General features: G+C 42.7%; 1 protein-coding gene across 2 annotated transcripts in view; it reads right to left on the reverse strand.

Annotated features, from left to right (window-relative positions):
- Window positions 1–15,039, reverse strand: part of Dnhd1 (dynein heavy chain domain 1) — a 68,261-nt gene that overhangs the window by 36,797 nt on the left and 16,425 nt on the right. For both annotated transcript variants that reach the window (XM_087908608.1, XM_048427672.3), the window contains 9 exons: window positions 12,547–12,809; window positions 12,214–12,457; window positions 7,855–8,012; window positions 6,996–7,121; window positions 6,633–6,909; window positions 4,774–4,901; window positions 4,487–4,685; window positions 4,026–4,120; window positions 3,218–3,425 (listed from right to left, as the gene is read on the reverse strand). In XM_087908608.1, the coding sequence (XP_087764734.1) occupies window positions 3,218–3,425; window positions 4,026–4,120; window positions 4,487–4,685; window positions 4,774–4,901; window positions 6,633–6,909; window positions 6,996–7,121; window positions 7,855–8,012; window positions 12,214–12,457; window positions 12,547–12,809 (1,698 nt within the window). The remainder of the gene's footprint in view (window positions 1–3,217; window positions 3,426–4,025; window positions 4,121–4,486; window positions 4,686–4,773; window positions 4,902–6,632; window positions 6,910–6,995; window positions 7,122–7,854; window positions 8,013–12,213; window positions 12,458–12,546; window positions 12,810–15,039) is intronic.

The raw sequence follows: 15,039 nt of genomic DNA on the forward strand, positions 1-15,039 counted from the left end.
TTTAAAGAAGTAATTTGGAGAAGATGTCAGAAATTGGAAACATCTCCCATGCTCATGGATTGGTAGGGTTAACATTGTAAAAATGGCCATCTTACCAAAAGCAATCTACAGATTCAACACAATTCCCATCAAACTTTCAACAAAATTCTTTACAGACCTGGAAAGAACAATACTCAACTTCATATAGAAAGCAAAAAACCCAGGATTGCTAAAAACAAACAAACAAACAAAAACAAAACAAAACAAAAAAAACCAATCATGTATAATAAAAGAACTTTTAAAGGTATCACCATCCCTGATATCAAGCTTGTACTACATAGCTGTAGTAGTAAAACCAACATGATATTGGCATAAAAACAAACAAGTTGATAAATGGAACTGAATTGAAAACCCAGATGTAAATCCACAAAATATAGACACCTGATTTTTTTGATAAAGAAGCCAGAAATATACAATGGGAAAAAAAGAAAGCATTTTCAACAAATGGTGCTGGTCTAACTAGATGTCAGCAAGTAGAAGATTGCAAATTGATCCATATATATCACCATACACAAAACTCAAGTACAAATTAATCAAAGACTTCAACATAAAACCAGATGTACTAAACCTGATAAAAGAGAACGTGGGAGAAAACTTTGAATGCCCTGGCACAGGACATAGCTTACTGAATATAATGCTGATAGTATAGGTACTAAGACTGACAATTAATAAATGGAATCTCATGGAATTGAAAAGCTTCTGTAAGGCAAAGGACACTGTCAATAGGACAAAATGGCAGCTTACAGAATGGGAAAATATTTCACCAACCCCACATCTGATAGAGGGCTGACTGCCAAAATATATAAGGAACTCAAGAAACTAGACATCAACAAACCAAATAATTTAATTAAAAATGGGGTACAGATATACACATGAAAGGAATGTTCGATATCCTTAACCATTAGAGGACTACAAATGACTCTGAGATTCCATCTTACACTTGTCAGAATGCTAAGATCAAAAATACAAGTGACAGCTCATGCTGGTGAGGATGTGGAGCAAGGGGAACAGTTCTCCACTGCTGGTGGGAGTGCAAACTTGTACAGCCACTTTGGAAATCAAGATGGCAGTTTCCTAGAAAATTGTGAATGGCTCTACCTCAAGACCCAGCTATAGCACTCCCGAGCATATACCCAAAGGATGTCCACCATACCACAAGGACACTTTCTCAGCTATGTTCATAGCAGCTCTATTCATCCAGCTCAACTCATGTCCATTGCTGCTCTATTTATAAGATTCAGAAACTTAAAATAACCTAAATGTCCCTCAATTAAAGAATGGATAAAGAAAATGCGAGTTACATAATGGAGTTATTCAGCTGTTAAAAAAAAACAATGACAAAATTTGCAGGCAAATGGATGGAACTAGAAAAGATCATCCTGAGTGAGGTAACCCAGACTCAGAAAGACAAGCATGGTAGGTACTCACTTATAAGTGGATATTAGCTGTAAAGTAAAGGATAACCATGCTACAAAACACAGACCACTCAAAGCAGCTAAGTAACAAGGAGGGTTCAAGGGGGAGGGGAGGAACACATGAATCTCACTGTGAAGGGAAAATAGAATAGACATCACAGGTGGTTGGGGAAGGGGTCTGGATGGGAGGACATGGGAACAGAAGGAATCAGGCATCAGGAGAATGGACAGAGAGAGTACTGGAAAAGACAACTGGAGTCAGGGGCATCTTCTGGAATAAACTAGAAACCTAGTGTATTGGAAACTCCTAGGAATCTATGATGGTAACCCTAACTAAGAGTACTAGCAATGGGGGATACAGAGCCTAAACCAGCCATCTCCTGTAACCATGGAAGACTTCAAGTAGAGGAACTAGGACACTAACTCAGCCACATAACCTTTGACCTACAATTTGCCCTGCCTACAAGATGTGCTAGGGTAAAAATGGCACAGAAACTGTAGGAGTGGCCGACCAATGACTGTTCCAGTTGAGACCCATGCCATGAGAGGAAGCCCACCCCTGACACTGCCTGGAGGGCCAGGACCCAGAGGCTGGTTAGAGAGACCTAGGATAGAACCAAACATGACTGGCAAAAAAAGTAAGTGAAATGATTTTTAATGATACTCTGCTATACTCATAGGTCATTGTCTAGCCCAGCTGTCATCAGAGAGGCTTCACCCAGCAACCGATGGAAACAGATGCAGAGACCCATAGTCAAACATTAGGAGCTTGGGGAATCTTGTGGAAGAGGTGGAGGAAGAATTATGGGAACCAGAGGGGCTAAAGACTCCACAAGAAAATCCATAGAATCATCATATTGAGTGAGGTAGCCCAGACCCAGAAAGACAAGTATCATATGTACTCACTCATAAGTGGCTTTTAGACATAAAGCAAAGAAAAAACAGCCTACAGTTCACAATCCCAGAGAACCTAGACAACAAAGAGGACCCTAAGAGAAACATACATGGATCTAATCTACATGGGAAGTAGAAAAAGGCAAGTATTCCTGAGTAAATTGGGAGCGTGGGGATCATGGAAGACGGTAGAAGAGGGGGAAGGAAGGGAGCGGAGAAAAATATATACCTCAATAAAAGCAATAAAAAAGGAAAAAAATGTATCATCAAGTACATCTTAAAAAAAAGAAAGAGAATCCACAGAATCAATTAACCTGGGCTCTTAGCGGCTCACAGAGGCTGAACTGTCAACCAGAAAGCCTGCATGTGACTAACCTAGACCCTCTGCACATACCCTACTACAGTTGTATAACTTGGTCTTCTTGTGGGCCTCCTAACAGTGGGAGCAGGGGCTGTCTCTGACTCTTTTACCTGCTTTGAGGACCCCTTTCCTTCTACTGGGTTGACTTGTCCAGCCTCGATAGAAGAGGAGTGCCTACTCTTCCCACAACTTGATCTGCCATGGCTGACTGATATAAATGGGAGGCCTGCCTTTTTCTGAAGAGAACGGAGGAGTGGATGGGGAAGGTAGGTGAGAAATTGAAAGGAGAGGAGGGAAAGAGGGAAAACTGATCAGTCTGGGAAAATTTAATTAATTTAAAAAGAGTTCCTACAAAGATTAAGGCATTAAGAGAATTGGAAGATACTGTTTCAACACATGGATGCCTCAAGCTATCATTAAGGATGGGGGGCCAACTACAGAAACCATATTTGACAAGAACAGGTAAATGAGAAAAGCCTTTAGCTGAATCACAAAGGCTGAGACTCACCTGAGAGGAGGAAGGTGCCGCTATCCTTGCCAACTAACTCCCACTGGGGGTTTCGGAATGCCTGCCTTTTGGAACGCTCTGAGACTGGGGGTTTGTAGGGCACATGCAGGATGAAGTTGAGAAGGCGTAGTTGGCGCCCCTCCCAGTACTGCTGCATCTGCTGTAGGCTTTCTTGGGCATGAATTCGTTCCTTATCATACTGCCAGACCTGGAAAAGGTATGTCTCAGAAACCAGAACTAGCTAGTGACTAAAGAAAGTCAGTCTTAAAATTGGGACTTGAAGACTGGGTCTGAGGCAGAACTCAAGGGCCTGGAGTGTGGAGGTCTCAGCTGTGAAGTAGGAGCGGAACTGTTGGCCTTCAGCGATGTGCCCATCACTAAGCCACTATCGCTTGGCCCAGTCCCGCTGCCTCCATTGAGCAGGCAATACCTAGAGTCAACCTGTACCCTTTAGAGATCAAGGAAATGTTGACAGACATCTGTCCATCCATTGAGCAGGCAATACCTAGAGTCAACCTGTACCCTTTAGAGATCAAGGAAATGTTGACAGACATCTGTCCATCTATATGTCCACAACTTTGAGGCCACCATTCACTTCCTTCCATCAGGGGAAGCATTAAGAGTCTGGAACTGCCCATCAGATACTCATCTGTAGACAGATGGAGACTCTTCCTACCCTCCAGGACGGTCATTAATCCCAACTTCCCTCTCACCTATGTGCTAACCACTGTTGTCTCCATAGCCCAAGGGACTTGTAGGCCTTGACTGACTTCATTACAATTCAGTTCCCTGTCCTAGTGGGCCCCACCTGATTGATTCTGTCTGCGAATTCCAGAAGTGGACAGTTGAGCAGCTGGCCCAGTGTGAGAAGGTCGAAGCTTTGCAGACCGCCCAGCCCTAACACTGGAATAGAACAGGCAAGTCAGAGCAAGTCCTAGCACATGGCTGAGCAGAGCTCACATCCTAGAGCTCATTTCTACCGAGCCCAGACCAGCTTGGACTGCAGTGCAATATCAGGAGTACAACACAAAGCCAACAACAGAGAACCCAAGGTCCAGGCACAACTCAACCCCCAGATCTCAGACTCCAACCTGCATCCAATCCCATCAGTTGAGAGGACCCTGTATTGTAATGAGGGAGCATAGGAATGTGTTCCTCCTGGTGAAATGAGTTTAGCATAAGTGGGAAAGAGGATACAAGATCTCTAGCAGGAGCAGCAGGGGAATTGCTCTAAACACTGTATCTTTCCCATCCATCTCCCAAACACACCTCTCAAGAGGGATTGGCAGTTAAAGTTCTGAAGCTGGAGGCTGCCCAGCTTGATGAGCAAGGGCAGGTAGTTTCGAAAGTCCTCTAGCATGCGCATGCAGCGCTGTAGCACTGGACTGTGCACCCCCAGGGTGGTGCTGAGCCGTGCAGCCTCTGTCAGCCAGGCATCTGTCTTCTCCCGGGCCATAGAAAGACTGAACTGCACAGAGCAGAGTTCATTGTCAGACTGACACCCACCCACCACCACCTGGCCAACTTCTGCCCCAGGTGGGAGCTCCCGGAAGTACCTTAGTAAAAGCCATGCACTTCCACTCGCTGAAGTTTTCAGAGATGATTCGGTAGAGCCTCCAGATACGCTGCTGCTGTACAATAGGCCGATTCCCAGAAGTAGGTGGGGACATAGTACTCTCATTCCCTGTGGAATAAGGCTGGCTGAGACTGCAGTTATTAGGGAAATGGGTCAGTGAAGAGCCCTTAATGAACACAAGTCAAGGGGAAAGAGTGTGCTGCCTATGTAAATCTGAGTTCAACAGTGGAAGTGGGGTCATCCAAGGAACAGTTATTTCAAAGAAAGGATTCCTGGGCAAGCACCATAGTGGTAAAACAGAAGAGTTTTCCTTCTATTAGTCTCTAGCTCACCCACTCAATTTCAGTCGCAGTGGACTTGATTGTAGCTCAGATATACAGGCACACACTCTTCTGCCAGGGCCTTAGACCCGCAGCTCCTTCCTTATGGAAAACCCTTGCCACAGAGAACCACTGTTCACACCTTCACCACCTCCAATTTCAAGCCCTTGTTCAAATACCCATCCCATAAGACACTGCTCTCCACTCACTTGGCATTTTCAGACACTCTTGATCTGTTATGTTTTCTTCTAGATTAGCTATCACTTTCTAATATGCTGCATAATTTAGTTATAATTTTTAATTATTATTTATCACCTTTCTTATTCATTCATTCATTCATTCATTCATTTATTTATTATATTCAGTATTCTGTCTCCATGTATGCCTGTATACCAGAAGAGGGCACCAGGTCTCATTACAGATGGTTGTGAGCTATCATGTGGTTGCTGGGAACCGAACTCAGGACCTTTGAAAAAGCAGCCAGTGCTCTTAACCTCTGAGCCACCTCTCCAACCCTATTTATCACCTTTCTTCTGCAGTTGCAATATTGGGTCCATTATGGAAATTGCTTTGAGTTCGGGACATGGCAGGCACTAAGCAAGTAAGTGTTGGATGAATGAATAAATGAATCAACTCTCAGAAATCAAGGATGTTTTTTTAAATCAAGATGGTCTAAAAGACTAGATTATTTTTTTTTTACAAAAGCTGGAATTAGGTGAGGAGCTGAGGACAGAAGAAGGAAGTGAACACATTGCTGTCCTGTTCTCTGGGCCTAGTACCACTTGGTCTGACTCCTCTACCCTACTTTTTTATTAATACTTTAAACTCCTAAGAGGAAAGGTCAAGTCTATGGTTAACATCAGTTAGGATGTGGGCTGAAGGCTTCCCAGTACTTAAAAAAGAGAGAAATTCCTAATGAAGAATGGTTCTAAAGCATCTCTCATTTCACCTGGCCATAAGGCCCAGTTGGTAGCTGACCAAGGAGCAAATCACAATGTGCCCTTCCAAGAGATAAGTGATTGCATATGAGAAAAGAGCCCATGCTGAACTTCTGTAGAAGACTGGTCTCAGACAAGTAGCTCTGTTCTGGTTGGCTTCTGTGGGAAGGGAGGCCCCCTTCAATCTTTTTTCTAGATCCATTGGCTGGAGGCAGTAGTTACCACACCAAGATCCTGACTATTTTTTCTGTGATCTGCTGCTTAGACTGGGACAACAATGCTAAGTGTACACTTTCTCACTTACCAACATTTAACCTGGGCCCATCACAACCTAATGAAACATTTAGTTGTTTGTTTTCCCTACCAGCCTATGAACTTCCTGGATCCACTAACACAACACCTGAGACATACAACAAATAAGGTTTTTGTCCTGCAATGCTTGTTTGTAAAAGAGACCAGTGAGGTATTAGATTCCCAAGGCTTGCTTAAGATCACAGAAGACCCAAAACCTGGAGTCCCAACCCTTATCTTAGCCGGAGGGTTCATCCTAGGGCAAAAGACGAGAAGGTGAAGATCAGTACCCGTGAAGGTGCTGTAAGCATAGCGTAGGTCATTGAAGTTGTTGAGTGTGTTCAAGAACTGGTGCTCCAAGGCAGCAAGCTGCTGCTCAGTGCTCCTCTGTTCTTGTGAAGGGTCCATGAAGGAACCAGACAGTGCTTTTGCCAACAGGCCTTTCAACTCTGTCAATGCTGCTGCCATCAACTGCTGCAGCTTGGGCACAATGGAATGTCGCTTGCTGAGCATGAACTCGGAAGTCTGGCTTCTCTCAAACTGAAAAGTCTCCCACATATCCAGAAGCTGTGGGGCAAGCAAAGGACAGTGAGATATGGTTATAGAGGAGGAAGGCCAGGAGTAATGAATGATTCCTTTAATTGTTCTCTCACCGAGATGTCTAGTGTCTCATTCTCAGCAATAAAACGGCCACAGTGGTTGCGGATGAGGTCATGGAGTGATCGGACATATTCCACTTGTTCCTCCAGCTGGCTGTATTGCTCATTGGCTTCATTCAACTGCAGAGGTTACAGCATGAGACCAGTACGCCAACAACCCTGCCCATCTCTTTGAACTCACCCTCAAGAGGCAACCACCTTCTAGATTGGGCATCTGGAAGTTCCAGACCCAGTTTCGGCATTGAAACCATTTGAGATAGGAGAGTTATCTAGGATCTGATTCCCTTTTGACTCGGGTCTTAAATGCAGTCTAGTTCTTATCTCCCAGACCCAATGACAGGGCAACATATCTTTAAATTACTTACTGTCCCAAGGAACAGAACCACTCCTCTTAAAGCAGTGGTTCTCAACCTTCCTAATGCTCTGATTCTTTAGTGTAGTTTCTCATGCTGTGGTGACCCCAAAACAAAAAGTTATTTCATTGCTTCTTAATAACTGTAATTTTGCTACTGTTATGAACCACAATGTAAATATTTGTGTTTTCTAATGATCTTAGGCAGCCCCTGTGAAAGAGTTGTTGGATGTCCAAAGGGGACTGGCCCCACAGGTTGAGAACACTGTCTTAAAGCAAGACTCTATCTTATTTCTTCAGGGTCTGCTCCTGGCATGAGGAAGCAGAGCACTGCACAAACAGGGCAAGAATCAGCAAGGACAAATGACATATGTAAGCATAGTTCAAGCTCATCAAACCCCATAAAGCTCAACAGAAATCTAAAGAGATTTGTTGTGTGCTGAGTCCTTGAGCAGGCAGGATATAGGGATATATGAAGAAAAAGGGATGAGGAGACCTCACCTTTTGGAAGCATTGTGCAATGGCATGGATGTCTGAGTTGATGGTTTGGAAGGCCCGCAAGAAATCTGTCAGCTCTGTCATCAGTTGCTGATTACGGCTCCAACATTCACTTTGCACTTGAGCAAGAATGTTCTTCCTCATGCTGCTTAACTTGGATTCTAGGTACAAAAAAATATGGTGTCCGGTGATGCATGGAAAGTAAGTACAAGAATCGATATAAAAAAGCGAATGGGTCCCAGAGAACTTAGACACAATGAGGACACTAAGAGAGACTTACATAGATCTAATCTACATGGGAAGTAGAAAGTAGAAAAAGACAAGATCTCCTGAGTAAATTGGGAGCATGGGGACCTTGGGGGGAGGGTTGAAGGGGGAAGGGGAGAGGCAGGAAGGGGAGCAGAGAAAAATGTAGAGCTCAATAAAAACCAATAAAAAAGGAGGGGGGGAAGAAAAGTGGATGGGCAAGCAGGAAGTTTCCTCATAATATGACAACAGAGGTAAACAAATGAGCATAAATGGACAATCACAAAGGATCCTTCCAGTGTGATAAATCACTGAGTTGCCTGGAGCCCCCATCCCAGCATAGTGAAGGGAAGGGGACCCTGAGAAGGCTTGAGGAGGTCTCCGCAGAGGCAGATATTGAAATGAATGTATGAGTAGTTTAACACTCCAAGCAAGAACATGGAAATGCATGTTCTTGTCTATGTTTTGGAGTCTTTCTTCTTGCAGAAGGGATACCAAGAAGAGGGTTAAAGCTGCATCCTTCTGTTTCTGTTTATTTGTTTTGTCCTTTTGGGTTCTTATTGCTTGTTTGTTTTAATGTAGTACATGCCACCAAGCCCAACTTGTCTTTTGTTTTTGCAGATTAAAGAAAAGCAACTCAGGTAGATAAGGTTAGAAGATTCTCTTCCCTTGGTAATATAAAAAACTTCATTGTCTGGGGAAGCAGGAATAAGGGGGCTATAAACTTGGCTTCGATGGGGAAAAGTATTTGTCAAGAAGCCTGAGTTAGGTAGAAGAGAGAATTGACTCTTTAGAATGTTCTCTGACTTACACACCCACATATTCATGTTTGTACATACACGCACCATGGGGAATACATACACACAATATATAAATGTAATTTAAATTTTTATTACTTTTAATTGTGTGTATTTTGGGGGTGGGGAGCGGTATATGTATGGGAGTGCAGGTCTCAGGGAAGCCAGATATTTTTGATTTCTTGGAGCTATACCTGAGAGGGATGCTGGGAGCCAATTCAGATCCTCTGGAACAACAATAACACACTCATAACCACTGAGACAGCTCTCTAGTCCCAAGTGTAATTTTAAAAAAGAATGCAGGAATAATATCCATATGATATAATTCACTGACTCTTAAGATGGTTATAAAAAGCCATCATTATTTTATATACTACCAAAAAAGAAAAAAATTAACTTGGACATGCTATAATGCTGTAAGACACTTCTTAAGTTTGGATATGCTAAAATAGTCATGGGATATCAAAATGTCATATAAAAGTATGGAATACCAGAACATCCAGTACTGAGTACTTATATGCCAGACATTATTTCAAGTATTTCACATATATTAACTTATTTTATCCTTATAGATCCCCTTGGAGTACATACTATTATATACTTATGTTATAAATAACCGGAGGCTCAGAGAGGTTAACCTCAGAGAGGTCCACATTACACAATGGTACAATAATGAGTCATACTTAGAGAACTTTGTTTTACTCCATTATAACTCAGGTTACAAATGTAATATAAAGTTAGGCAAGTATACAGTTAGTCTGTGATATACACATATATCAAAAAGAATAGTATAATTATACTTTATTTTATATACTACATAATGTTATGTAAAAGTAAACATACCTACCCGCTATTAGCATCTATGCAACTGGTAGGTAGAACAGTGAGTTTGGAGGCAAACAGTTGAGACCCACTGCGTATGGCACTTTCAGAGACTTGAAAAGAGTATTCAGAAAATTAGGCACCAAGAGATGAAGCTGATAAAACTTACTAAGAAGGAACTTTTGTAGGGAACTGATGCTGAACAGAGCTTTTCTGTTGGTGATGGTTGCTAGGGCACTGGACACTGGACGGGGCTGCTTTGGGACCAGGAGGGCTGGGCAGGAGAGCAACAGTGACACCACATGGTGGGAATGAGCAGTGATAAATGAAGTTTTAGGGCTCCTTGGGCCCATGAGCTGAATGGAGATGGACTGAGAAACTGTTTTGAGAAATAGTAAAAGGGAGAAGAAAGGTAATGGGTTGGGTGTGGTATTTTTAATACCCTTCTCTGTTCGAGGGAGTTTGGAGAAAAAAAGGAGCAGAGTTAACAAATAAGACGATAAAATATGATCAGCAAGAAGACTGAAGCAGACAGAGAGAATAAGAGAAAATGAAAAACATCAATACCTATGCTGGTGATTTCTAGAAGTAATTCAAAAATAAAGCAAAAAACAAAACTTTAGTTTTCCTTCCTATAACCTTGAGTGACACATTTTAGTAATCTAGGCTACAAATAAACTGGAGCTGCGTGTCTCACATCATAACGCAAGTGAGAAACAGAGCGAGCTAGGACACGCGCTCTGAACTGAAGGATCCTGGACTAGGGATCATGGACTAGGGATCATAATAGCCAGGACCTGGAAATACCCTAAATGCCCCTCAGCTGAAAAATGGATAAAGAAAATGTGGTACATTTACACAATGGAGTATTATTCAGCTGTAAAAACAATGACATTATGAAATTTGCAGGAAAATGGACGGAACTAGGGAAAAAAAACCATCCTGAGTGAGGTAACCCGGACTCAGAAAGGCAAACACGTTATGTACTCACTCATAAGTGAATATTAGCTATAAAAGAAAGGATAACCAAACTACAATCCACAGCCCCAGAGAAGCTAGAGCCTTCTTCCACTAATTGATGAAACCAGATGCAGAGATCCACAACCAAACACCAGGCCGAGCTCTGGGAATCCAATCAAAGAGAGGGAAAAGGGAATATATGAGCAAGGGAGATCAAGATCAGGATGGAAAAAATCTACAGAGACAGGAGAACCAACCTCGTAGAAACTCATGAACTCTTGACGGACAGCTGTGGAACCTCCACAGGACCAAACTAGGCCCTCCATCTGTGGGAGATAGTTGTGAAGCTTGGGCTATTGAAGGGTCCCTGGCAGTAGGATCAGGATTTATCCTGATTTATCCCCATCCTAGCTTGTTAGAGTCCATTCCTATGAAGGAATGCCATGCTCAGACTTAACAGAGAGGAGAGGGGCTTGGTCTTGTCATAACCTAAGGTGCCAAACTGTGTCAACTCCCCAGAGGAGCCCTCACCCATTTGGAGGAGTAGATGGGGGTGTGGCTGGGGAAGACCAGGGTCAGCGGGAGGAGCGGTGGGAGGTAGAACTTTGGTTGGAATGTAAAACGAAATTTAAAAAATAGTTTTAAAAAATCAATGGTATGCCAGGCAATGGTGACACACACCTTTAATCCCAGCACTAGGAAAGCAGAGGCAGGCACATTTCTGTCAGTTCGAGGCTAGTCTGGTCTACAAGAGCTAGTTTCAGGACAGCCAGGACTGTTACACAAAGAAACCCTGTCTCGAAAAACCAAAAATAAATAAATGAAAATAAATCAATGGTGCTAAGAATTCTGAACTAACCAATATTCAATTCCCAGCAACCACATGGTAGCTCACAACCATCTGTAATGAGATTTGGTGCCCTCTTGAGGAAGAGACCTGGTCAGTTGTTCTCATCAACTTAGACCATGAAACCCAATATGGACAAGTTCAACAGAACCACCGTATATGGGCTGCCCTGCATGCTTCAGCATTGCCAGGGAATAAATTTCATCTTCCATTTCAAACATTCAAAATAGACTGAACTGGACCAGAGTGATTGCTTTAAATGAGAAGGGTCGTTAACTGGGAGAAGAGTGTTCTTTAGCCACTGTCCACTGAGTTAGGACTACAAAGTGAGGCAAGAACAAAGAGTAACTTTTCATACGTGCAAATAGTGGTAGAAATGTTAGCACCACTATATTCAAGAAAGGTGCACTCTAGATCCCCAAAAATCTCTATGAAGAACACCAAGTACAGGCTAAAGCATCTTTTAAAAACAGGGATAGAAAAGTTTTCATCAATCAAATGATTCCTAATGAATACAGGGAATGAATGAAGCCAAACAGAAGCTGACCTCTTGGACCATATCTTTGATAGCAAAATGAAAGGGCTGTGAGCTAGAGCTTTGGAAGGCTCCCTGGAGGACATACTAGTCCCAAGATGACTGTGTGCATGTAGGTAAGGAAGGAAGATGTAGGGAAGATAAGAAGCACTTACCCAACTCTGCTTGAACATCATGACCACTCAGGAGCAGCAACTTGCCTTTTGTCAGCAACTGGACAGGCATATTGGAGACACGTTCCTGCCAATCTTTAAGCTGGCTGACTAGTACTACATAGTCCTTAATGGGAGAGCCTCTCAGGTCCTCTACCCTCTGAGGACCCCAGGCTTTCAGGAACTCATAGATGCCTTCCACCCACTGCTGTTCATTGCAGAATTCCCGAACCTCCTGCAGCATGTCCTAAGGGCAGATAAGGTGTGTAAGGCAGAGGCAGTGGCTATGATGGAAGCTGGCAGCCAGCAGTCCATTTCTCAAGCCTCTGTTCTCACCTCCAGCAGTGCCTGTTGTACAGCCAGTGCCTGTTGGATTCCAGTATTGTTGTCCAAGTCCTCCTGTACATGATTATAATTGGTATGCAGATACTGACCCCGAAGTCGGTGCCCACGGACCTCCAGGACATCAGTAATTGCATGAGACTTCCAGGGCCACACAAATCCTACATTTGGGCCACAGAAGAGTTGAACAGCATCGCTGGACTTTCCATGAAACTTGGGCATCAGGAATTCTGCATTTGAGTCCTGGTCTTTATCATCTAGTGGAGCACATAATATAATAGTTTATAAGCACTCTCCAGAACACCACACAAACCTTTCTCTCCTAAATGCACACACTCATCACACACCATGCTGCTATTTCCTGCTATTGAGTGAAGTCTATACATACATCATCAACATTAACCAACACAGTACAGAAAATCTATGTAAGGAGTGGATCAGCAAGAATGCACATGCTGAGAATAGAATTTGTTTAGTGTAAGCAGGAAGGGAAATTATTACAACTTATCAAGTGGGTTTCAGAGTAATTAGATCTGAAAAGTGAAAATGTTATAGGCTGAATAGACTCTAGCTGACTGGCAAGTTGGGGTGTCATTACCACATTACCAACATCTGCAGAGTGGATATATAACCTGCCTTTTCGCCAACTTAATTCTGAATTGAACGCTCAGATGAATTTAATTGGTGGGCATCACCTGTGCTGCCTAGCTGCAAGGGGACAGGAAAGTACACTGAGGAGCATCTTAGCCTCTACAGAACAGATGCATGATTGAATATGCCAGTTCCCAATATTCACCCAAAGAATCATCCTTAGACCTGGCTTATCCCTATAACATTTTAGGAACTGGTTAATTGCCAGTGCCAGTATTTTTGGTAAAAAGAGATGCCAGCAAAAACAGCTGAGAGTTTACATCCCAAAACTACAAACAGGAGGCAGAGAGCACACAGGAAGTATGGGAGATTTTTGAAGCCTCAAAGCCTGCCCCATGGCACACCTCCTCCAACAAGACCGCATCTCCCATTCCTTACCAAATAGTTCTACCGACAGAGGAGCAAGTATTCAAGCCTATGAGCCTAAACGAGCCACTCTCAATCAACCACCACATAATACATGAGGTCCACCTTCAGATTATATCCAAAATCCAGCTAATCTCCCCACACCTACCATCACTTTACCTCACCTTAACCAAGTCACCATTGTCTTTCACTGCCGTTACAGAGGCAGGCAACCACAGGGAGAGCTTAGAAGTCTGGACTCTGCTTGGCTTAAACTACACACACTCTCCATTGCCAACAACCTGGACTTTCCGTCCTGCACTGAGTTGTAGTTGAAGTGTAGAATCCATTTCAAACACTGAAATAAGTTATTCCCCTCAGCAACCTCTTAGTAACTCCCCTTTTGTGGTTAGTTTCCATTCAAATATTTTGCAGAATTTATCTAGGAACCAGAAGCAAGGGGGAAGGGGCAATCCAGCACGAACCAGTTCAGGGTTCAAGCATAGTGTTCTGAGTGAACTTTTAGGGTAAATCTCCTGCCATTTATGGCTGTGGCATGCTTATGCTTAGAGTCAGAGGCATCTTGGGAAAAGATACACACAGCAAAGTTAGGCTTACATAATTCAAGCTTGCTGATTAAAACAAAGAATCAACCACACTCTACCATTTAGCAGCACTCCTCATCTTCTTCTCAGACCCCACAACACTTGGCACCCTAGCCCACGTGGCCCACTGCTCTGTCAGTGTGTCCTGTACTGTCTCTTTAAGTAAAACTTGCTGCTTTGCTATTTGTGTGTGCTCTTTCAGTTCTTCCAATTAGATGCTAAGAGCCTGGAAACTTGTGGTCCAGACAGCAACTCTTGGGCACATTACTGCAATAATCTAGTCTTTGCCTGCTTTGGCTCTTGCCTACAATACCTTATATTGTTCCATGTAGAAACAGTAACAGTGTTGCCAGAAGGGATTCTAAAATGATGGTTGTAAAAACCATTTGGAAATAACCCCAAATCCTCACAGGAAAATGACAAAGCAATTAGAAACTCACCTATGTGCAATATTTAAACAACTAAGGAAAATGCACACAAGTCCCAAGGTACCAGTGAGTGGCCAGCCACTCCTAGCCTCAAGGTACCAGCATTTACGGGTATGTAAAACACCAATACTTTTTGTCACTTAATCTAAACTTACTTTTTGAAAATATGTGCCCAATGAGTGTGATTGATATGTATTATCAATATAAAATACAGACTCCTTTCCCAGAACCCTTTTCTTTTTATGAATGATCTCCTAAAATTAATTTCATTTTTCATTCATCTTCATAAAGACATATCAGTTGAGTAGGAAAATTAAAAGGCATCTAATGTTTTTAATGATTTTTTATGACAACATTAGTATCCTGAAAAGGGAATGTAAATATGTATTTCCTTTCTGATGGTTAACAAAGTTGAGGATTAGGGCTGGAGAGATGGCTCAGTGGTTAAGAGCACTGGA

Source organism: Myodes glareolus, chromosome 7 (genome assembly GCF_982192425.1).
Source record: "Myodes glareolus chromosome 7, mMyoGla1.1, whole genome shotgun sequence".
NCBI classification, from domain to species: domain Eukaryota; kingdom Metazoa; phylum Chordata; class Mammalia; order Rodentia; family Cricetidae; genus Myodes; species Myodes glareolus.